The sequence below is a fragment of the Candoia aspera genome, chromosome 3, assembly GCF_035149785.1.
Source record: "Candoia aspera isolate rCanAsp1 chromosome 3, rCanAsp1.hap2, whole genome shotgun sequence".
NCBI lineage: Eukaryota > Metazoa > Chordata > Lepidosauria > Squamata > Boidae > Candoia > Candoia aspera.
The window spans coordinates 51,401,500-51,424,347 of record NC_086155.1 but is presented as its reverse complement, the minus strand read 5'-3'; the positions used below and the strand labels follow the sequence as shown (position 1 = coordinate 51,424,347).

Below are 22,848 nucleotides of genomic sequence, written 5' to 3'. Positions count from 1 at the left end.
AGCTTGATTGATAACTGGCAAATAGAGGGAGAAAATGTAGAAGCAGTGAAAGACTTTGTATTCCTAGGTGCAAAGATTACTGCAGATGCTGACTGCAGTCAGGAAATCAGAAGACGCTTAATCCTTGGGAGAAGAGCAATGACAAATCTCGATAAAATAGTTAAGAGCAGAGACATCACACTGACAACAAAGGCCCGCATAGTTAAAGCAATGGTGTTCCCTGTAGTAACATATGGCTGCGAGAGCTGGACCATAAGGAAGGGTGAGCGAAGGAAGATCGATGCTTTTGAACTGTGGTGTTGGAGGAAAATTCTGAGAGTGCCTTGGACTGCAAGAAGATCAAACCAGTCCATCCTCCAGGAAATAAAGCCAGACTGCTCACTTGAGGGAATGATATTAAAGGCAAAACTGAAATACTTTGGCCACATAATGAGAAGACAGGACACCCTGGAGAAGATGCTGATGCTAGGGAGAGTGGAAGGCAAAAGGAAGAGGGGCGACCAAGGGCAAGATGGATGGATGATATTCTAGAGGTGACGGACTCGTCCCTGGGGGAGCTGGGGATGTTGACGACCGACAGGAAGCTCTGGCGTGGGCTGGTCCATGAAGTCACGAAGAGTCGGAAGCGACTAAACGAATAAACAACAACCTTCCTGGGGTGGTACTTTGGCTCTGGAACATACTTTCACTGGAAATTAGTTTTCAGTACCAGATGAAAACAATTTTATACCAGTTATTTTGTTTAATAATAGGCTCTATATACTGGAGAATCATGGGGGGAAAGCCCCCCCCCCTTTTTTTTCAACAAGCATGTTTACTGGTTTTTTTAAATAATTTGTATCTACACTGAGATCATTTTTAGGATAAGGGTAGAACTACCTTGTTTTTTGTAGAAGGGAAAGTAATAATATGAGACGTTTGGATGCTATTTCAAATTGTATTGCTATTTCACTTCTGTTATACTATGTTTACCTTTATAGGTAGAGAATTAATGTGGAAGTAAGTATAGGGCATCTGCTTTTCACATTGCCAGATTCACTCTGGAGTATGGTGAAATTATTTTGTGCACTGAGGATCAGATATTAGATGGGGTTTGATAGGAAGCCTCTGTACTTTCTCCGAGTTACCTGAATTATCTGTTTTTTTATCACAAACCTGTATTGGTCAAAGTAGTAAGATGTTCCATAATTGACTTAAATTGGGTTGGATACTTTCCAAAACTTGGTCTGCCTGTAATCACATTGTTCTTCATACTTGGTGTGTCTTCTTTAACAGATAAAAAAGACAAATGAACTAAAGTTATTGATCAAATACCATATACAAAGTCGGATATTGGCAAAGGTCATATCTATATCCTGAAATTTAAAACAGTTTTAGTCCTAATCAGGGAATGTAGTGAAAATACAAACTCCAAATTCTCCAAATCGTTTCTGATTGTTTGAAACACCTTTGTTCAATACTGAAATTGTATGCGTATAGACAGATTTAGAGATTTCCTAATCCATAATACTTTTAATTTTTTTTTAGACAAAAGAAGCTAGAAAAAGTGATGGAAGAGGAAGGCTTAAAAGATGATGAGGTATTGCATATACTAAAACTTGTTAGTGATTATGTATCAAACTATCCTAATACTGCTGTGAATGACTAGAGTCTGGTTGTTGTTTTTTTCCTTTTGACAATTTATTAGAAAAGAATAAGAAGATCAGCACATGCTCGAAAGGAAACAGAGTTTCTGCGACTGAAAAGAACAAGGCTTGGGTTAGAAGATTTTGAGTCTTTAAAAGTAATAGGCAGAGGAGCATTTGGAGAGGTAAGATCCTGAGACTAATAATGTTAGAAGGAGTAATGATTTGAAGTTTTAGCAGACGGCAGAGCGTATTCAATGTGCTCTAGGCTTGGGAAATAATCGGGGTCGGTCCTGCTTAGCACTTTCATGGGTCTGTGTGGTAGTACCAGATCTGAAGGCTACACTGAGAAGTTGAAAAAATATCCTGGAAGAAGGCAGCGAATCATTTCCATTTGTCCAGAAATCATGCTGTTTTGTATAAAAAGACCCACAACTCTGTGTAGTCTATTTTTAGTGCATGGGTTATATGATTACTAGTCATTTCTATATGACTACAAAAAGATGTCAATAATTCAGTAACTCTCAAGCAAATGGGTAACTAGGCAGTAGTGATTTTTAAAGTGTATTTTGCCGAATGATGCGCAGTTTCATGTTGAGCTCCATAATCTCTATTTCTATATTCTAAATTTTTTTTTTTTTTTTAAAAACTTGACTGTTCTATTAATTAGAAGGCAGTATTTTATTGGCTACTTTGAAAATCAGCTAACAGTTTTACTTCATTTTTCCAAATGTTTAAAAGTCTTAATTTATCAGCTAGGGAAGCACACTGCTTGCACCTTCGGTTGGATTCACACATCATGCTAAGTTATTATATGTTTCTGTTTGGTCTTAACAGACCAATGAATTAATCAGTCATTGTGGTTTATAAAGCCATGTTTTATAGCTTTGTGTGACATGATTTGTTAAAACAGATCATGTTTGGCAGAATGAGTGAATGTAGCCACTGATTTTATTCCAAGTTTCATCATGGCATTGTAATGCTATTACAGATTATCCAAAATCTTTGGTTATCTCTTAGTAATAATGTCCCCAATACTACTTTCTGAAGTTGAGTTTAAAGCCTTTTCTGTCATTGCATTTGTCCTGTGGGGTAAACTTATCTCTGCAATGCAACAGTCCCAACACTGTCATGTTTTAGGTATCTTTTAAAAACATATATTTGGCCTTCCCCAGCCATTGACTCCTCATAACTGGTTTTTTTTTAAGGAATTGTTTTAAAGTCGTAACCATTTTTATAAATGTTGTAAACTGCTTCAGGGTTTTTACATTGAAAAGTGTTATACAAATACTTAAAACCATCCATATTAGCTAGTGTTCATTATTAGAAAGCATTTTTCTCTGTGGCTGTTGAGGTTGTCTGTTACATTGATAAGGAAACAGAAAATGTGATCATTCATCTTTACTGTGAAGACCAGGAGGAGGTAATCTACTGCCCTGGACTATATTTTGGACTTCAAGTCTCATAAATCATGGAAGTGTTGATTGGAACCTATGGAAGTAGCAGCTGAAAACATATGGATGCCGCAAGCTTGCTTCCTGCCAATATAAAGGGATATGCTGTTATAAAGAGGGAGGTTGTTTTCTATGACTATTAACCTTAATAGAAAAAACTGAAATATATGAAACGCATTAATGAACACAAAAGGAATTAATCGGTGCCCAACTTCTAGGTGCGGCTTGTTCAGAAGAAAGACACAGGGCATGTGTATGCAATGAAAATCCTACGTAAAGCTGACATGCTAGAAAAAGAGCAGGTAAATGCAGTTTCCAAATGGTTATGCTACCTAATTCTTACTATTGAAGTTTGAAAAGCATGCTTTTTGATCAAACCTTAGATTGGTAATTGGATTTCTTGAATTACCTCTCTCTGAAAATAATAGGAACTTCTGGAAGATAAGAGATACTATTCTGAGGAAACAAAAAGTCATTTAAATCACTAAGTTGACTGAGTAATAATTCTGATATTTTTTTGACCTTACCCCAGCAAAAAACATATCCTTGTAGATGAGCTTCTTTTGAATTTGTGGTCAGCTTTCCATCTTCATCTGAATATTGTTGAATTTTTAACATTCATTATACAAAAAAAATATTTACATGGGAATAAATCTCACTGAACTTAATTTAACATTTGTAGTAAACCTAAAGAGATTGTTCTGCATGGCTTTTTAATTCATAATATTGAAAGAAGGGTATGTCAGGACCAGAACTGAATGGATGGTAGGATTTTAAAATGTAATTTGAGAACCTTTTCCCCCCAGAAAGGACTTACTAATGCAGATTCTCCAGCTGCATGTTATTTAAAATATTCTTTGGCTACAAAGATCATTAATATTTATTTTGCAATTTGTAAACTACTACCCTGTTGACAGTGGAAATGCAAGTGATTAACAAAATAAGTGAATCAAAAAATGAGAAGAACATTTGCCAAAGATTCTGGTTCAGAAGCTAAAAAGACTAATGCTAAAGCAGGGGATGGTAGTGTGGCCCTCTATATACTTCTGAACTTAAATAATCTCTCAATAACCCCAGTCAGTATAGCCAATGATTGATATTTGTTATTGCTGTAACTCAGCAATAACTGAAGGGCCACATGCTGCCTATCTAGTCACTGAAGGTTTAATGAGTATACAGAAAAGTATGTATGTTAGACCACAGCTTGTTATTTTCATGATGGCTTACGTGTCCCATATGGCAGTCATGCTACTGTATAAGCAGAGCATTCATATAAAATAGTTCATTTTAAACATCATGACAGTAGTAGAATGCCTGAATGCCTTTTACAAATATGTGAAAATGTATCTTTAACTAAACACATTCATTTACATATCCATCTCCAGGTTGGCCATATTCGAGCAGAACGTGACATTCTAGTGGAGGCAGATAGTTTGTGGGTTGTAAAAATGTTTTATAGCTTTCAAGATAAGCTAAACCTCTACCTTATCATGGAGTTTCTGCCTGGAGGTAATTAATCAAAATAACAAGCTGCTGCTTTTATTGTGTAATTATTTACTTTTAAGCTACCGTGCCTGAATCAGTTGTTAGGGATGTAAATTCTGATTCTGAATTTAGTGGTGGTTATTAGGTGAAAGGTGCCTGGCAAAATGAAGTAGGATGAGAGGAAGTTTTGGCCTGTCAGAAACTTGTTGCTTGTACTGGCATTCCTACTGAAGTAATGGTTGTGCTGCATTTTATATATTTGCTGGGGGACCAGGGGAAGTAACCAAAGTTTGTTAGCTTATTGCTCAATATCTAACTTTTTGGAGTCATAGCTAAACTTGCAGTTACTAGTGTTCTTAATAGCAGAAATAAATAGAATTGTATTTGTCTACACAGTAATCCAAAGCATGTTATTAACCTGTTTTAAAAAGAAAGGGCACATTCAAAAGATAATGTTGATATCACAGGCAACTATAATTATGATGGAATGATTATCTATTGTTGCTATTTTGTAGGTCCTTACTGATAACTTCCTTTAAAACAGCATTGATTAACCTAAAGCATCCTGAAGTAATCCATGACAGTTTTTTGGAATTTGAAGGTGCTTTTTGCCTGTTTGAAGTTATGTCTATGAAGATGCTTTAGTCCCATTTGGGAATAAAAAGGAATAGATGAAATAGTTCCAGAAAAAAAGATTTTGAAAAGAATACAGAGTACCTCTTGCAGTGTGGGCTTAGTTAAATGAAGTAGTGGTACTATGATTATAAAAGACATGAATTAACTTGCCTTCGCTTTCCTTTGTGTATACAGGTGATATGATGACATTATTAATGAAAAAAGATACTCTAACGGAAGAAGAGACTCAATTTTACATAGCAGAGACTGTATTAGCTATAGATTCAATTCATCAGCTGGGTTTTATTCATCGTGATATCAAGCCAGATAATCTTCTGTTGGACAGTAAAGTATGAGTGCTATTTATTAGCTAGCTCTTTTTAGTATTTCCTAGTAGAAATGTAATAGCTTACTGTGTTGTGTGACTTTATTATTAATTTTAATTATTTAACATTCCAGAATAACATTATCAACATTCCAGGTGTTCGAATTGGAAGGCTATTGCTAAGCATTTATGACTTAACTCTTACTTTCATTTTTAAGAGTCTCCTACTCAGAAATATTGTTGTCATGTCAATGCAGTGGGCACAATATATGAGTAAGGGGAAGCTGTAATTCTGCTAGCATCCTGTCTCTAGGAGGTTCTGCTATACTTTTTGCTTGCCTTCATGAAAGAATGAACATATTCAAATGGGGATGCTTCTTAGGGGTTTTATATGTAGAAGAGGATTCATGACAATTGAATTCTGTTTTGGTTGCAAGCAAACTGTTCTTTTTAAATAATTTTTAAACATGCTTCCACAATATCTTAAGTAAACATCTACATTTGTAGAACATGTAATATGCATGCTTGCATTCTGTCATAATGGCCCAAGATGCAAATCAAGTTAAAGGGCATTCTGCAGCCTGGGCAAATGTGATCATTTTAGCATTGCTGAGAATGAAAATATCTGTGATTTTTCTCAGGGAAGATCCCTGAACTATAGTCAGCAGGCATCTAATGGAGCTGTCCTTTTTTCTTTTTCTTTTTTTTTAAGTATTCCATCTTTGGCATCTTCTGTTCACTATAACAGGAAAAATATGGATGCCTACCACTGACTGACACAAGACGCTGATTAGCTAAATTACAGATGCGATTGGGTCTTTGTATGATATTATGGGTCTGATTATAACTGCTGGGATTCTTACTTATATTACTTCTTATTTTCCTAATTTATTTAAAGAATCCACCTGATTTATTCTGCATGTCTGCATATTTGACTGAATGATTAATTTGCAAAGAGTGGATATACAGAAATTTTCTTTTTTCTTTTTACTTTATTTCAAAATGAAATAAGTTCATCTAAAAAGAAAATCAAATGTAGTGTGATATTTTATTAAATATTTAGTGTTTGAATACTATTATGTGCTGTTACTTAATTCTCCTGTTTTTGCATTGTTGTTTACTTTCAGGGCCATGTGAAGCTGTCAGACTTTGGTCTTTGCACAGGATTGAAGAAAGCACATAGAACAGAATTCTATAGAAATTTGAGCTATAATCTTCCTAGTGACTTCAGTAAGCCTTTTTATATCACTTAAACAACTTGTAATCACCCAAATAATTAGTGCCCTAAATATTCTTTTGTTCTCATCCACTCTGAGTCTTCCTGGTGGTGTGTATGTTTAGAGGAGTTTGTTTCCTTTGTGGGTAGCTCTCATATACTTACTTAATTATAAGTGTTTATACTCTGGCAAACCGCCCCACTATAGTCTGCCAAGAAAACATCGCGAAAACAGCGTCTCCCCAAAAGGTCAGACATGACTCGGTGCTTGCCCAGGGGACCTTTCACCTTTTTTTCACCATACTCTGCTATTCAGCAGAAAAATAGCTTATATAAAATAAATAACATACAAAACTGTCTCTGCTTGCAAGCAGGCAGTATAAAGGCACAATATAAACACAGAAAACAAACTGATTAGAAAAGAGAAAAACAAGCAGACTTGGGCTCTACTTCATAAAGCTCTAAAGGTCTTACAGACAGACACGTTGTCAGTCTTGATGTACTGCTTGATGTGATGCTCTTCATACTCTTCTCTTCCAAAAGCAAAAAAGATAGACTCTCTCAATAAGAGAAATGCGTCTGCAACAAAAAGGATTCTGCTCATTTAAAAGGAAATGCTTTGGTAATTGTTGGCTGCTGCATAATAGCACTGGAATCTATATAAAAGATTACTAAATATAAGCGCTTGGGAGTGTGGTTTAATAGCCTTTTATACAACATGTGTAGCTGTATCCTAACAAACCGCACCCAAGAGCAACACCGGTAAGCTTAGATACTGAAATGCTTTTGTCTTGGGATAGACTCTTCAGACCAGCATGTAGATACCCTTTTGGCAGTGACTGAGAAATAAAGCCGGCGGGGTGGTGCCTTCATATAATACTTTTTGTGGGGCTGGGTAACTTACTTAGAATTTATGTGCATGTTTTGACTTTTTGCTGTTTCTAGCTTCAAAATACCTGTGCTCTGTGAAGTCCTCAGAAGGAGCTTACTAGAACTTGGGCTCATCTCTAGAAGATATGAAAGAGTTTGGAGTAACCTGAAGCCACTTAACCAAGCTTCTTCTTGGGTGCTATTGATTTACTGAAATAGAAATATATTTAAATCCATTGGTTGGCAATTAAAATGGAGTCTGTATATAACAGCCCAAATGTACTATAGAATTATGTCTGCTTTCATATAAGTTACCTTGGCCAAAAGGTATTGTTTTTCTGTATGCTTAAATTAAACTGTTGAGAAAAGAAAGGTCTGTGAACTAAGCTCAACTCTTGGTGACATCATGAATTTTGCCATGTTGTTTTCTGGCAATAATATGAAAGTGGTTTGCCATGGCCTTCTTCTAGGAATAGTTTTACTTCCCAGTCTACCCTCCAGCCCTGGTATTTCTGGTTGGTTTCCCATCCATGTACTAACCAAGTCCATGCCTCTTTAACTAAAGGTTAGCTAAGTGCTGCCATCTAATATGTATGGTCTACAGTTAGAAGAAAAATTAAATATTTATTTGATTAAATGTAGAAGCATGTTTCTTCAGCAAAGGATCGTTACCTTGTCGTGGTGCTGGAGCTTGAGCACCTCAATGATGCCATGAGCTAAACCGTGAAGGGCCACCCAAGACGGGAAGGTCATGACAGAGAGGTCAGACTAAATGCGATCCCTGGGGAAGGTAATGGCAACCCACCCTAGTATTCTTGCCGTGAAAACTAAATGGATCAGTACAACCAGAGATATGTTGGTATACCATTGGAAGATGAGACCCCCAGGTCGGAAGATGGTCAAAATGCTACTGGGGAGGAACAGAGGATGAGTTCAACTAGTCCCAGACATGATGACACAGCTAGCTCAAAGCCGAAAGGATGGCTAGCAGCCGACGGTGCTGGTGGTGAACGGCGAATCCGATGTTCTAAGGATCAACACACCATTGGAACCTGGAATGTAAGATCTATGAGCCAGAGCAAATTGGATGTGGTTATTGGTGAGATGTCAAGATTAAAGATAGACATTCTGGGCGTCGATGGACTGGAATGGGCCACTTCACATCAAATGACCACCCGATCTACTACTGTGGACAAGAGGACCACAGAAGAAATGGAGTAGCCTTCATAATTAATAGTAAAGTGGCTAAAGCAGTGCTCGGATACAATCCAAAAAACGACAGAATGATCTCAATTCGAATTCAGGGCAAGCCATCTAACATCACAGTGATCCAAATATACGCCCCAACCACAGATGCTGAAGAAGCTGAAGTAGAGCAGTTCTATGAGGATCTGCAGCACCTACTGGACAACACGCCTAAAAGAGATGTTATTTTCATCACGGGAGACTGGAATGCTAAGGTGTGCAGTCAGATGACACCTGGAATTACAGGTAAGCGTGGCCTGGGAGAACAAAATGAAGCAGGACATAGGCTGATAGAATTTTGCCAAGACAACTCACTCTGCATAACAAACACTCTCTTCCAACAACCTAAGAGACGGCTTTATACATGGACTTCACCAGATGGACAACACCAAAGTCAGATTGACTACATCCTTTGCAGCCAAAGGTGGCGGACATCTATACAGTCGGTAAAAACAAGACCTGGAGCTGACTGTAGTTCAGATCACGAACTTCTTCTTGCACAATTTAGGATCAGACTAAAGAGATTAGGGAAGACCCACAGATCAGCTAGATATGAGCTCACTAATATTCCTAAGGAATATGCAGTGGAGGTAAAGAATAGATTTAAGGGACTGGACTTAGTAGATAGGGTCCCGGAAGAACTATGGACAGAAGTCCGCAACATTGTTCAAGAGGCGGCAACAAAATACATCCCAAAGAGAGAAAAAACCAAGAAGGAAAAATGGCTGTCTGCTGAGACACTAGAAGTAGCCCAAGAAAGAAGGAAAGCAAAAGGCAACGGTGATAGGGGGAGATATGCCCAATTAAATGCAAAATTCCAGAGGTTAGCCAGAGGAGATAAGGAATTATTTTTAAACAAGCAATGCGCGGAAGTGAAAGAAGACAATAGAATAGGAAGGACAAGAGACCTCTTCCAGAAAATTAGGAACATCGGAGGTAAATTCCAGGCCAAAATGGGTATGATCAAAAACAAAGATGGCAAGGACCTAACAGAAGAAGAAGAGATCAAGAAAAGGTGGCAAGAATATACGGAAGTCCTGTATAGGAAGGATAACAATATTGGGGATAGCTTTGACGGTGTGGTCAGTGAGCTAGAGCCAGACATCCTGAAGAGTGAGGTTGAATGGGCCTTAAGAAGCATTGCTAATAACAAGGCAGTAGGAGACAACGGCATCCCAGCTGAACTGTTCAAAATCTTGCCAGATGATGCTGTCAAGGTAATGCATGCTATATGCCAGCAAATTTGGAAAACACAAGAATGGCCATCAGATTGGAAAAAATCAACTTATATCCCCATACCAAAAAAGGGAAACACTAATGTTCAAACTATTGAACAGTGGCACTCATTTCACATGCCAGTAAGGTAATGCTCAAGATCCTGCAAGGTAGACTTCAGCAATTCATGGAGCGAGAATTGCCAGATGTACAAGCTGGGTTTAGAAAAGTCAGAGGAACTAGGGACCAAATTGCCAATATCCGATGGATAATGGAAAAAGCCAGGGAGTTTCAGAAAAACATCTATTTCTGTTTTCTTGACTATTCTAAAGCCTTTGACTGTGTGGACCATAACAAATTGTGGCAAGTTCTTAGTGGTATGGGGATACCAAGTCATCTTGTATGCCTCCTGAAGAATCGACCAAGTAGCAACAGTAAGAACAGACCACGGAACAACGGACTGGTTTAAGATTGGGAAAGGAGTACGGCAGGGCTGTATACTCTCACCCTACCTATTCAACTTGTATGCAGAACACATCATGCGACAAGCTGGGCTTGAGGAATCCAAGGCTGGAGTTAAAATCACTGGAAGAAACATTAACAATCTCAGATATGCAGATGATACCACTTAGATGGCTGAAAGCGAAGAGGAACTGAGGAGCCTTATGATGAAGGTGAAAGAAGAAAGTGCAAAAGCTGGCTTGCAGCTAAACCTCAAAAAAACCAAGATTATAGCAACCAGCTTGATTGATAACTGGCAAATAGAGGGAGAAAATGTAGAAGCAGTGAAAGACTTTGTATTTCTAGGTGTGAAGATTACTGCAGATGCTGACTGCAGTCAGGAAATCAGAAGACGCTTAATCCTTGGGAGAAGAGCAATGACAAATCTCGATAAAATAGTTAAGAGCAGAGACATCACACTGACAACAAAGGCCCGCATAGTTAAAGCAATGGTGTTCCCCGTAGTAACATATGGCTGCGAGAGCTGGACCATAAGGAAGGCTGAGAGAAGGAAGATTGATGCTTTGGAACTGTGGTGTTGGAGGAAAATTCTGAGAGTGCCTTGGACTGCCAGAAGATCAAACCAGTCCATCCTCCAGGAAATAAAGCCAGACTGCTCACTTGAGGGATAGATATTAAAGGCCAAACTGAAATACTTTGGCCACATAATGAGAAGACAGGACAGCCTGGAGAAGATGCTGATGCTAGGGAGAGTGGAGGGCAAAAGGAAGAGGGGCCGACCAAGGGCAAGATGGATGGATGATATTCTAGAGGTGACGGACTCATCCCTGGGGGAGCTGGGGGTGTTGACCGACAGGAAGCTCTGGCGTGGGCTGATCCATGAAGTCACGAAGAGTCGGAAGCGACTGAACGAATAAACAAAAAGAAGCATGTTTAGAAATTAAAAATATATTGATTATTGCTTCTCATACCTCACCACTACATATACATTTCCTCTTGCACTAGTTTATTCTCATTCACTGTGTTTTTTGGAAAGGAGAAGGGAGAGAATGTAAGCCACTAGAATTCAGAGCAAATGTTTAAAAAGGCATTAACCATTTTATAAATATTCCTTCCCTACAGTATATCAGTAGAATGAAACAGTTCAAAATGGGAAGTGTCAGTGTTATTTATCTTTTGTTATTTATCTTCAGCTTTTCAGAATATGAACTCCAAAAGAAAAGCAGAAACTTGGAAAAGAAACAGGAGACAACTGGTAGGTAGTGCTCTCTGGAGAATGTGTCTTGTATTGATTTGTTTGAAGCAGTTTTACCCTGCTGTTTAACCAAGAAAAAAAAGAAATTCCTTTAGTGGCTTATATAAGATTAGTTACAAACAGGACAATCTCTGCACATACGTATGTGATCCAAAAACAACATCAAAACAAAAAGAGAAGATAAGGGAAGAGTGGGGAACAGCAAACTCAGATACTAGTTCTTAAACCAAATGGAAACAGTTGAGAAGGGAAGTGAAAAGGAATGGAGCTGGGGTCTTAGCAAAATAGGTGGAGGATACACCCTGCAGTCTAATCTTCTGGTAGGGGCTGATACCGTCATTGACATTTCTTTCTCTGTTCTGTTAGTGCAGTTTAGACAGATCTCTCATATATAGGAAGAGTACAGGTGGTAAGCATTGCTAATGCTTTTAGTAGCCCAGATTCAGTAGTCTGAGAAAATCTTTAGCTGCTCCATGCAAGGAAGGACTTCCATCCATTCCGTTTCTCCCTTGTGTGGAAGAACCGTTTACATATGTAGATGGTGTAATGGCTGAATGCACATAAATGCAGTGGTAGTTGTGACTAGTCTATGAGATCCTACAAACCCCTTCAGTGCATTCGGAGATGGAGTAAAGTAACCTGCATTCTAATGTCCTTGGGTAAGAAAATGCTCATACTGATAGGAGACATGGTCCAGCAACATACTAGATTTCCTCCATTGGTAAATCATACTGTATATATGTCACAGATACTTAGGTTGCGCAGTGCTTCAGATGCAATTTTTGAAAGATGTGACAGCATGCACAAGTGACACTGTATCATCTGTTTTTAGTACTGTAAAGCAAATGTATGTTTTCTCAGGATTATGTAATTCTGGAAAAAGACACAGCTGCTTTCAGGTGTTGCAGACAGATGCCAGGTATGTGCTCATCTGCACTTGGAAAAAGCTTTTCGAGATGGAATCCAAACGACTGCACAGTCTTAATGTTTGTTGACATTAGACTTGATATTAGGTATTGCAACTCTTAGCCAGACTGACTTAGCAGATAGAAATGGTATCATATAATATTTGCATTAATAATTCAGTCTGAAGTAAACTACATGGACTGCTCACCAGAAGTGTAACATTTGTGTTAAGTGTTGAATTAGAAAGAAAATGTCAATCAGACTGGGTTGGGTGTGAGAGAAAATATTTTGTCTACTTAAAACACTTAGGAACATGAAATGCATTCTCTATAATTTGGTACATAGAGTAGTACCTCACTGCATACGTCATTTGCTGTTGACATATAAAAGTACAGATTCTTTTCTTAAAATAATAATTATTGGGGGAGGGAGGGAGAAAGAACACTGTAGGTTGCTGCATCTTGAGGTATCTAACTGCAAGTAAGAAGCGTATGTTTACTAAGAGTTTGCACCTAAGGGAATAATAGCAGTTTAGAAAATTAAGAAAAAAATAGAAATACTAGTTGTCAGTATTGTAGCAAATCTAAAAAGGGTGTTTTTTTAATCTGAGTTTAGAAGCACTGTGTAAATCTATTTTTAATATAAAGAAACAGAAAAAAGATGTTTGAAGTTTCTGTTAAATAGCATCTATTTCTGGTTCTGCCTCTATAAGCTACTTTTTTAATGTTTGAGCACAAAGTCCCACTGAATTTAGGAAGACTTGCTTTTGAGTTATGGCTATATAAAAGACTAGGCTGCAAGATTCATAGTAACTGCAACAATTTTTCACTTAATTCAAGTAAGATATCTTTAGGAAGTAGAATTCAAGTTTATTTCTGTAATTAAAAGTTCTGTAACTTTACACTCTGCTTCTTAGCCTTTATAGATTTCAGAAAACATAGGGTTTACATAAAATGAAAAAGCTTCTCAAGTCTTTCACATTTTCATTTATTTGATAATGTTTATGCATTCAGAAGTTCATAAGCTTGTTTCATTTGTTATATAAAGTATGTGAAGCATGTTAAATGCCAAAGGAGTGACCTCTATATCTAGCATATTCTGAATTTGCATTCCTATTTTAAATATGATGTTGTATAGTATGTTTTTTTCCCCTGCAGATCACTTTTCAAACACTAAACCATACTAATGTATAGTACCCAATCAGATATATGCATTATACTATCTTTGGTTCTTGCATCAAAAAATTTGGAGTATGATGATTGTGCAATGATATTTCAAAAATGATGCTTTTAAAAGCACTCATTTGCTCTGAAAAAGTAATTCCAGAGACCTGTTGTAAGTTTCCCAATATTTTCAGGTCTGCTATAAGAATGAGAGAAATGGAGTTTGGGGCTAGGGGTCCCCTCCATCCCATCCCCAGCTTTCACATCTCTACTGATCCTGTAAAGGTTCCATGTTATTTTGTGCTTTTCTTGACTAACGTGGTCAAATACATTAAAATGCAAGTGCTAGATAATTAAAAAAAAAATACTGCATTTCAGAAGTAGAGAGAGTATCAAGCATTATTTTATGGCCAGATTATCTGTATCACTTTTTTCTGCAGCTTGAAGTAGAGAGAGACACAAATTTGTTTGCAAGATTGTTTCAGGGGATTACTTAAAAAGCAGTATGCCTTGCATAATTTTTCTTGACTATTCCAGCCCTGTTTTCACAGATGAGGTATTTCTAAAATCACTGAATAGATATTGTTTCATTTCAGGCTTTCTCTACCGTGGGAACTCCAGATTATATTGCTCCAGAGGTCTTCATGCAGACAGGATATAATAAGCTTTGTGACTGGTGGTCACTTGGAGTCATAATGTATGAGATGCTAATTGGTAAGGGATAACATATTAGATCCAAATCAGAGACATAATATGGTCACAGGTCTTTATCTGTCCCTTGACTTCTAAACAGAATATTTATTGAGATGCTTTGATTATTTAAAGTTGTAATGTTTGACTTTGAAATGGAATGTAAGGGTATAGGAATTGATAACCAGTATAGGCTTCATTAATCACTCATCATAATTTTTATAATATTTTCCTCAGGTTACCCTCCTTTCTGTTCAGAGACCCCTCAAGAAACATACAAGAAAGTAATGAATTGGAAAGAGACTTTAATATTCCCCCCAGAAGTTCCTATTTCTGAGAGAGCCAAAGATCTCATTCTAAGGTACCCAAATCTGTAATTGCTAACACTTAAATCTTGAAGAATGATGAAAGTGCTATTTTTGGTTTTCATTGTGCAGTTTACAAACTTTACTAACATTCAGTCTGCACTGATTTGGGTTGTCATCTTCCAAACTTATAACATTGTGTTTTGAAAATGATCCAAGTAGGGCACTGTTATCCAAGAGTGTAAGCAGAGATGTGCACGAAATGGAAAAATAATTTTGTTTTGAGCTTGGAACAAGCCATCATATTCTAGACATTTTCCTGAACTGTTTGGGTAAGCCATGGTTTGGCAGAAATGAAATCCAAAATGTATGGGTTGGTCCCATAGAAGAAGAAACAAAGCAAATTTGGATGAAACAAAATCTGGATTGGGGGGCAAATCAAGCAAGGTTGGTGCACATTGTCTTCCACCCCACTTTCAGCACTGTGTTTTCCATTGGCCCACCTGCCTCACCTTCCCAGCTTCATCCATTCCCTCCCTCCCCTCAGCCATTGCCCCAGTGCTATCAGCCCACCTCCCCCCATCTGGTCTTCCAGTACTTTTCCTTTACTTCCTCTTCCATAGAGGCTGGAGGTCATTGGCCATATTCCAGAACACACACTCCATTTCTTTCAAGCAAGAAAAAGATTTGGCAGGTTTGGTCCATATTCCGCATAAACTGAAAATATATTCAAGAGAGCCACCTACAATCTAATGCTCTTTAAAATGGTATCTTGCTTTTTCTTTGTTTTGTGACCATTTTCTGTTTTGTGTTTAAATTTGTTCCAAACAGTGCATAGATTTGATTGTAGTTTAGATGCAGGAGTCTGAGTCCTGCACAGCATAACTAACACTTAATGGACAAATAGATGGAACATATAGCTAATGTGGCTACTATAATCTTGATTATGTATAACATTCAGTCCTGGAGGTGGTGTTCCTCTGAGTACTATTACTGAGAAGCATGAGTGGGTGGATGCTGTTTGCACTTGTGCCTCTACTTGTGGGATTCTCTTAAATATGTGATCGATTACTAAGGAAATAGAATACTAGGGCTCTTAATACCTTACCCTAGCATTGTGCTGAGTCCACCTTCACTATCCAATGGTCAATATGAGGGCTTAAATTGTTTCCTATGTTCTTGAAAGGCCAATATTACAATGAGAAAATATGCACCCTGATCACATTGAATAAAGTGAGGAGGGAGCATATTCCTGTATGTTTCACTTCCTAGAAATTGAAAGTTTTATGTATCTGAAAGTCCAACAGAAAGGTTCTATAAGACATCCAAGGCTTTGGGAAAAAAACAGTATGGCTTTTATATCTAAAATATCTGAAAGAAAATGGAAGTAAAACAATCCATTATAGTTCTTCTCTTTCCTGGAATGTTGTAAGATCCTGTCCTTTTTTCCAGTTTGTTTGTAGTAGTACTACTATATCAGCACTGATTCACTATTTTTTGTTTTGTTTTGTTTTGTTTATTAAGGCTTGCCTTAGAAACAGTTGTGTTGTCTTGGAATTAGTATATTCCTCTGCAGATATTTTCTTTTCTAGTCAATAGTTCGTATTTACCAACTTTTGAATTCTCCATGGTGACTTTGTCTTCAGATTTTGCTGTGAATGGGAACATCGAATTGGTGCCCCAGGTGTTGAAGAAATTAAAACAAATCCCTTTTTTGAAGGAGTTGACTGGGAGCATATCAGGTACAGTATTTTCTTCTCAGCTTTGTTCAGTTTTCTAACTGAGTAACACAGTAGGGGAACACTGCATTAACTATGAGTGTGGTCAAGATTGAGTTTCAGAAGCACTCATGATGTAAATGTGGGGTTGAGTATAGTATTTTTCCTTGCAAGGCCAGTTATTTAACACTGATTTTTTTTCCCCAGAGAGAGACCTGCAGCAATTTCCATAGAAATCAAAAGTATTGATGACACATCAAACTTTGATGAATTTCCAGAATCTGATATCCTTAAATCTACAGGTAAATGATTAATCTTTTTGTCTTTATTTTATTCTTAAATGGGACTTTAGCTTTCACTAACTCTCTCAAGAAATAGCCTTTTCATAGAAAAATCCACTGCAAATCCTAGGTTCCTTCGCTTGGGAGGGGGTGGATCTGTGGTAGAGAGTCTGTCTACTTTGGGGGTGTCATATCTACTTTGTTAAGAAGTTGTATGCAAAAGTTTCGCTTCCAGAGACAGAGGATGCTGGGAACACTAGAATGTTCCAGTTTTTCTTTTGAACCATGACAAAACACCAGCTCCAGAATACAGTAAACTATTTCCTATTACAGAAGGTTTATTTCCAGAAAATTAGCAAACCAGCCCTGAAATGTCCAGATTAGCATTATCAGGAAGAAAATCAGAATGTTCCAGTGTTTCCTGGAGTTGTATGTTTTGCATATCCCTGCTGTTAATTTTGCCTTAGCTGATGGCAATACTTAGCTGATCTTGGCTGATCTCAGAAGCTAAGCAGCGATGATCCTTATTAGTGCCTGGATTTATTTTATTTATACATAAAATTTATTCCTTGCCCATCTCACTCAGGATGGGTGAATTTGAGGACTGGGAACGCAAAAAAGAAGAGTCCCAAAGTTTAGGGGAGCTTAATACAGTCCATTTTTAAGATCACAACTAAAAGAGGGCTGGCCAGGGCTGTAGGGTGAGAATGGAATAGATCAGCTGGCATCTTTGTGATCTTAAGGTATTATTTCCCTTCTTGACCATTTTGTAATACATTTTCTGGTACAAAATGCATCGTCAAGAATTCCATTTAATTATTACTTGATTAAATGCTCAAAAATGTTTTTCAGGAAACTGGTTCTCTTGAGTTTGTAGCTGATCTAATTTGCATCCTCACTGTATGGTAGAGTTGATGTCATGCTCTTTAATGGCGTGCTGATGATGTATCTATTCTTAGGTAGCTCTTTATGATAATTTTCCAGTTCCAACAAGCCATACTCAAGCTAAATGGCAATATTGTCGCATTGTGCAACACTATAATATTCTCAGCAAATTAAATTGTTTAATACCACTTCTGAATTTTGTTTTTCATCAGCGACCACAGGTAACCATCCAGAAACGGACTACAAGAATAAAGACTGGGTCTTTATCAATTATACCTACAAACGTTTTGAAGGCCTGACTGCTCGAGGGGCAATACCATCCTACATGAAATCGGGAAAATAACAACTCTTCGCTACACAGTTTACTTTTGTCTCAAAACCTTTACCCAAAGGCTGTGAATGTTTGAAGAGTGCAAAATGACATCTTATGCTCTGTTTACATTACAATAGATGGAACGCACTATTCGCACCACAAATCGCACTTACGGTCTGCATTTGCAGATTTTATTCATTTCTTTGGGCTTTAGCTAAATTTTTTAGGACTGTTACTTCATCAACAGAAAGAAAAGAGCAGGCTTTTAATTACGGATGTGACAGGTGTTCCGTCTTACAAGCGCTGTCTGAAAAGGGCTAAGGCATTACAGAAGAGGCAGAGCAGCAACTACTATGGTGAGAGAGGTGATTCTCAGTAGTTTATCCCGTAGGATGGCAGAACCCCTTTTGCCTTAAATACAAGGCTATTCAAGTTTTTTTGATAGCATCTTTTCAATCCAATAATAGCCTCAAAACCTGCAGCACTTTACTGTTGGTACTAAAATAGTCATCTGGAAGTATTATGCCTTTTAATAAATTTCAGATATGTGTAACATTATGTATTCTATAAGCAATGTTATGAGCAGCGGGGGTGCTTTCTGGTAAAACCTGTTTAACATTTTTTTCTATTTGGTAAAAAGCAGATCACTAGTAATAATATTAGTACTTTGTAGCTAATACCATAAAGAAGTAGGAAACAAAATGTCATCCTTCCCTCCCCACTTTCAGATTTTTTACTTATAAAAGCCAAGAAACTGTTACAGGAAGAGAACGATCCTAAGATTTCAACATGGGGTAATTTGGAATTTCATCCTAAGAATGTTTGGTACCACCTGGACATTACTGTAGAGAGCTTCTATAGTAATGGGAATTATATGAAGTAGTATTAAGTTTCTGTGTGGTTGTAGTAGTTCCATACACTGGACTCTGACACTATTATAATGACATTCGGATTATCCAGGTGAATCCCTACTCTCTACATAATGCACCATTTACCATTCTCATTTATTGATCTGTGCCTGTAATTTAACTTTTAGGTGTGCAGGATGATTTATTCTCAATCACAGGGCACAATAGTTGTAAAGAAAGAAACTTATACCTAATACATTTGGAAACAAACAAAGGAAAGTCAGAGGATTGCCCTGAAAATTACATCCTAGGATATTTTTAAGTACATTAAGATTTTTATCAGATAATTGAATAAAACTATGAAGCTTTACTTTAAGATATTCTGGCACTTTTCTTATACATAAATAGGCAAAGAGCACCTAAAGTACTTTGCTCTTAGATCAAATATGGGAAGGATATTTCAGTTCCAGTTTAGGAGGATTATTCAAAAGCAGTTGTTGATTTTGAAAGCTCTAAAGCAGCTTGCAATAATATCACAATGAGTGATGCTTCAACCATTCTCATTGACCATAAATTATTTCATTCTGTTTCATCTGTTCTTACCCACTGGACTTTTAAAAAATAAATTAACTTTTTTTTAGTGTAGCGACATACATGCCACAGTCACAGACGTGTTCTGTGAGAGTGCCCCATGTCCCTTTCCACCAGATAAAGCAGTAACACATTCTTTTTCCCCATCCTTATTTCAATGCCACGAGTTTCACCTTCTGTCTCCTAGAGTCTGAGAAACCCTGCTACTCCCAAGTAGCTTTCTAGATGTGAACCTACACAGAAGCTTCAGTGAGGAAGCAGCAAATGAAATATTTGCATTTAACTTAGAGAAGCTAAAGGGAAGTAAGACTTGCTTCTGCTTTTATGTATCCTATGTGCCTAGTTCTACAATTACTGTTTGGACGTGTCTCATCCATAGTGAGGCTAGGATTTTGCTTACTTGCTAGATAATGATGGATTTGAAGTTAAATTCTGGTGCTTGCTAAATATTGAAAACATGTAGCATATATAATTGGTGCTTAATAAGCCTTAAGTAAAAAAAGGTGTAGAAAACCCTCAGGGTAACCAGATAGCCTAGAGAGTTGACCAGCCAATAACTTTTCAAAGGGAAGAACATTTTGTTACATTCTGTCTTCATTACAGTAATGTATTTCTTTTGCATTATGACTATATAGCACATAGTTTTTGTGCCACAGTATGATAGATTATGAATGCAAGGATAGTATGTATGTGGGTAAATTGAATTACAGTACAAGGCGTAACTCTGCTTGTCTTTTGTAATTAGGAAATACCCAGAAGGATTGCTTTTTTGTTTTAGTGAAGTTGAATAAAGCATATTGCTATAAGCAAAAGTCTAATCTTGAGTTCTGCGATCTGGCAGTGGCCAAGATCACAATAGACTATCCAGATATTGTCTAGTGTGCTTGTTATCCACTATTACTGTGGCTGAATTCAGGACACACAAAAACAAGGATAGGGTACCAACAAGCTTATGAAAATTAAATCTATTTCATTCCTTTAAAAAAAAAACTGCCATTTTCCCTCTTGCATAGAAGTATTATAATTTGTATTCCAATGATTTTTTTTTGAATACTAAAGCAAGGGTTTTCACCAAATGGATCATATATTTAAATGCGTAATGTTGGCTCCTTCTTACCCACAATTAAGAGAGTGGCCCACATGAACCTGATTCCTTATTCCTTCCCATCTTAACCATAGCTGTGTTGGTATTGATCTCAAAGTGAACTAAAGGTCCCAGTTAACTAAAATTTAAAAATATTAAGTTCTAGCTTAACAGGAAGACTGTTAAGCCTTAATTACCATTAATGTCCATGTCATTGTGAACTCATAAACATAATTCAGCTGCATCGAAGCACATAATCCATATAGGCTGCCACTTTCATATTGCTGGCTCTTGACATCTTGCACAAGCTCATAGTACTTTTTTGAAAGTCACTTTTCTAGGATGACACTTCGTTTGAAAGCAGTTTTAGACCTAATTGGCCAAGCAATTACATCATACTACTCAATGCAAGTTGCTGTATTTTGCTGTGCTGATTTACTATGTAATACTTATGTATCTCCCAACATATCCCCAGAGCTGCAAAAGTTTTGGATTTTGGCATGCTGGGGTATGGGAGAAAAGAAAAACCCTGGCAAAGATAAATAGAAGCAACACTGCTGGTTGTGTGTGATTCCTAGCAGGTCATACTACAGTTAGGTACTGACTAACCACTGTGCCTGGGTTCTGCCTTATTTTGGTAGATGACAGTTATTTTGTATCTGCATATGGCTGTTTCTAAATGCAATGTACAATTTAGTATACTTTGTATGTAATTTGTTGGTTTTATTTGGAGACCAATTCTATATGGAACAATCTTTGCATTCTGAAATGTTTAAAATTCATTTTCAATAAATGTAGTTTTGCTATTTCTTGTGGTGGTTTTCTGAATTTGAAAACATAAAGGTTGCTTCATTATAAACTTATAATCAATATGTGACCAGATATGTGTTAAGCATATTTTTCAAATGCAGTTGATAAACAATTTTATTCCGGTTACTAAATTTATATTCTTGCAAAACTGGACAAGCTTTTAGGAAAGGGAGGCAGGAAGAAAAGGGATACATGGCATCAGGATATGGATTACAGGAAGACTAAAATTGTCCATATAAGCCTTTTTTATTACAATTGAGAATGAGGGAGTTTATAGCTGGATATCATGCAAGCCACCTTGGTTTTAACCAAGTCTGATTCACATATGATAGAACTGATAGGGCCGCATTTAGACCTTGTAACCTCGGTTGTAGATATATCCTGTATCTTGTTTCTATCATGTACACCTAGGTGGAGCCTATGAAGTAAGTACAGTATAGATACACATGTATGCAATTTCTACTGATCAAATGGTATATGGCTGAGAAGGCATCAAAAGAAAAGTCAATAGATTAAAAAGCACTTTAATAAAGTGTGAAGTATATAAAATAACTTTTTACAAAAATTACTGAAACAGCATGATCTTGTAGATGCTAAGCACTGAACTAACTTATAAATTAAATGACAATAATAAAAGAATAAATAAGGCTATGATTACTCCTGAACTGAAATTTTCCATTTGCCCAAATGCAGTGGGAAGGGAGAACAATCTGCATCAGATAAATATATTTTAGAGTAAATCTGCTGTGTGAATAACTTACTGTCTTGCCTCTAATACTTACTCTTAGATCAGAGTGATTCTACTAGGAGTCCTGCTGTGCCTTTATATGTGGAATGGGTAATGTTCAGTTCATTGGGATACAATGAGCCTGAAGTTCATACAATTAAATTGTTCTAATTTAAAAGTTACTTTCTATTTTATCCAGTGAATTAGATTCAGATTTGGAGTATACCCACTGAAATCAATATTTCATGGCTGACCTATAATTGTGATTTGAACCTGGCTCCAACATCACAATTGCTGGGCTTGTATCTGCCACAGCAAATTTTATGTAGTTATATCTCCATAGATAGCAGACATGGTAATAACACTCTAGTCTGAGACTCTACAATGCATCTAATTTCAGATATTTGCTGTTGGAAACAGTTGCATAGCTGGCACAAACATAATCACTAAAAAAAAGTATGTGTGTGTCCAAAAAAGCTATGGCCTCCAGATGTCGCTGAACTATGGTGCCCTGCACCCTTCACCATCAGTGATGCTTTCTGGGACTGTTGAGCAACTAGTAAATGCCATAGAGTACATTAGATATCTTAACAAAATTTACATTACTCTCAGAAAATGCATTTCAACAATAGGAAAAAATGTCAACCAGTTTAGAAATTGCCAAAGTTCTTGATGATTGGCCTACAAGGAAATGTTTAACTTGTTTGTATGAGAATGAGCTGGTTGTACTGCTTATTCAAACTCAGTTTACAGCGTGGCT

At 37.0% G+C, this 22,848-nt stretch overlaps 1 protein-coding gene across 1 annotated transcript in view; it reads left to right on the top strand.

The window, feature by feature from the left end:
• STK38 (serine/threonine kinase 38) overlaps positions 1 to 21,357 on the top strand; it is a 35,456-nt gene extending 14,099 nt beyond the window's left edge. Inside the window, exons 3-14 of the mRNA XM_063297648.1 lie at positions 1,528 to 1,579; positions 1,688 to 1,810; positions 3,298 to 3,381; positions 4,465 to 4,588; positions 5,375 to 5,529; positions 6,632 to 6,734; positions 11,706 to 11,767; positions 14,433 to 14,550; positions 14,764 to 14,887; positions 16,478 to 16,573; positions 16,757 to 16,851; positions 17,928 to 21,357. Coding sequence (XP_063153718.1) covers positions 1,528 to 1,579; positions 1,688 to 1,810; positions 3,298 to 3,381; positions 4,465 to 4,588; positions 5,375 to 5,529; positions 6,632 to 6,734; positions 11,706 to 11,767; positions 14,433 to 14,550; positions 14,764 to 14,887; positions 16,478 to 16,573; positions 16,757 to 16,851; positions 17,928 to 18,058 — 1,267 coding nt within the window. The 3' untranslated portion in view covers positions 18,059 to 21,357. The remainder of the gene's footprint in view (positions 1 to 1,527; positions 1,580 to 1,687; positions 1,811 to 3,297; positions 3,382 to 4,464; positions 4,589 to 5,374; positions 5,530 to 6,631; positions 6,735 to 11,705; positions 11,768 to 14,432; positions 14,551 to 14,763; positions 14,888 to 16,477; positions 16,574 to 16,756; positions 16,852 to 17,927) is intronic.
• The last annotated feature ends 1,491 nt before the right edge of the window (positions 21,358 to 22,848 follow it).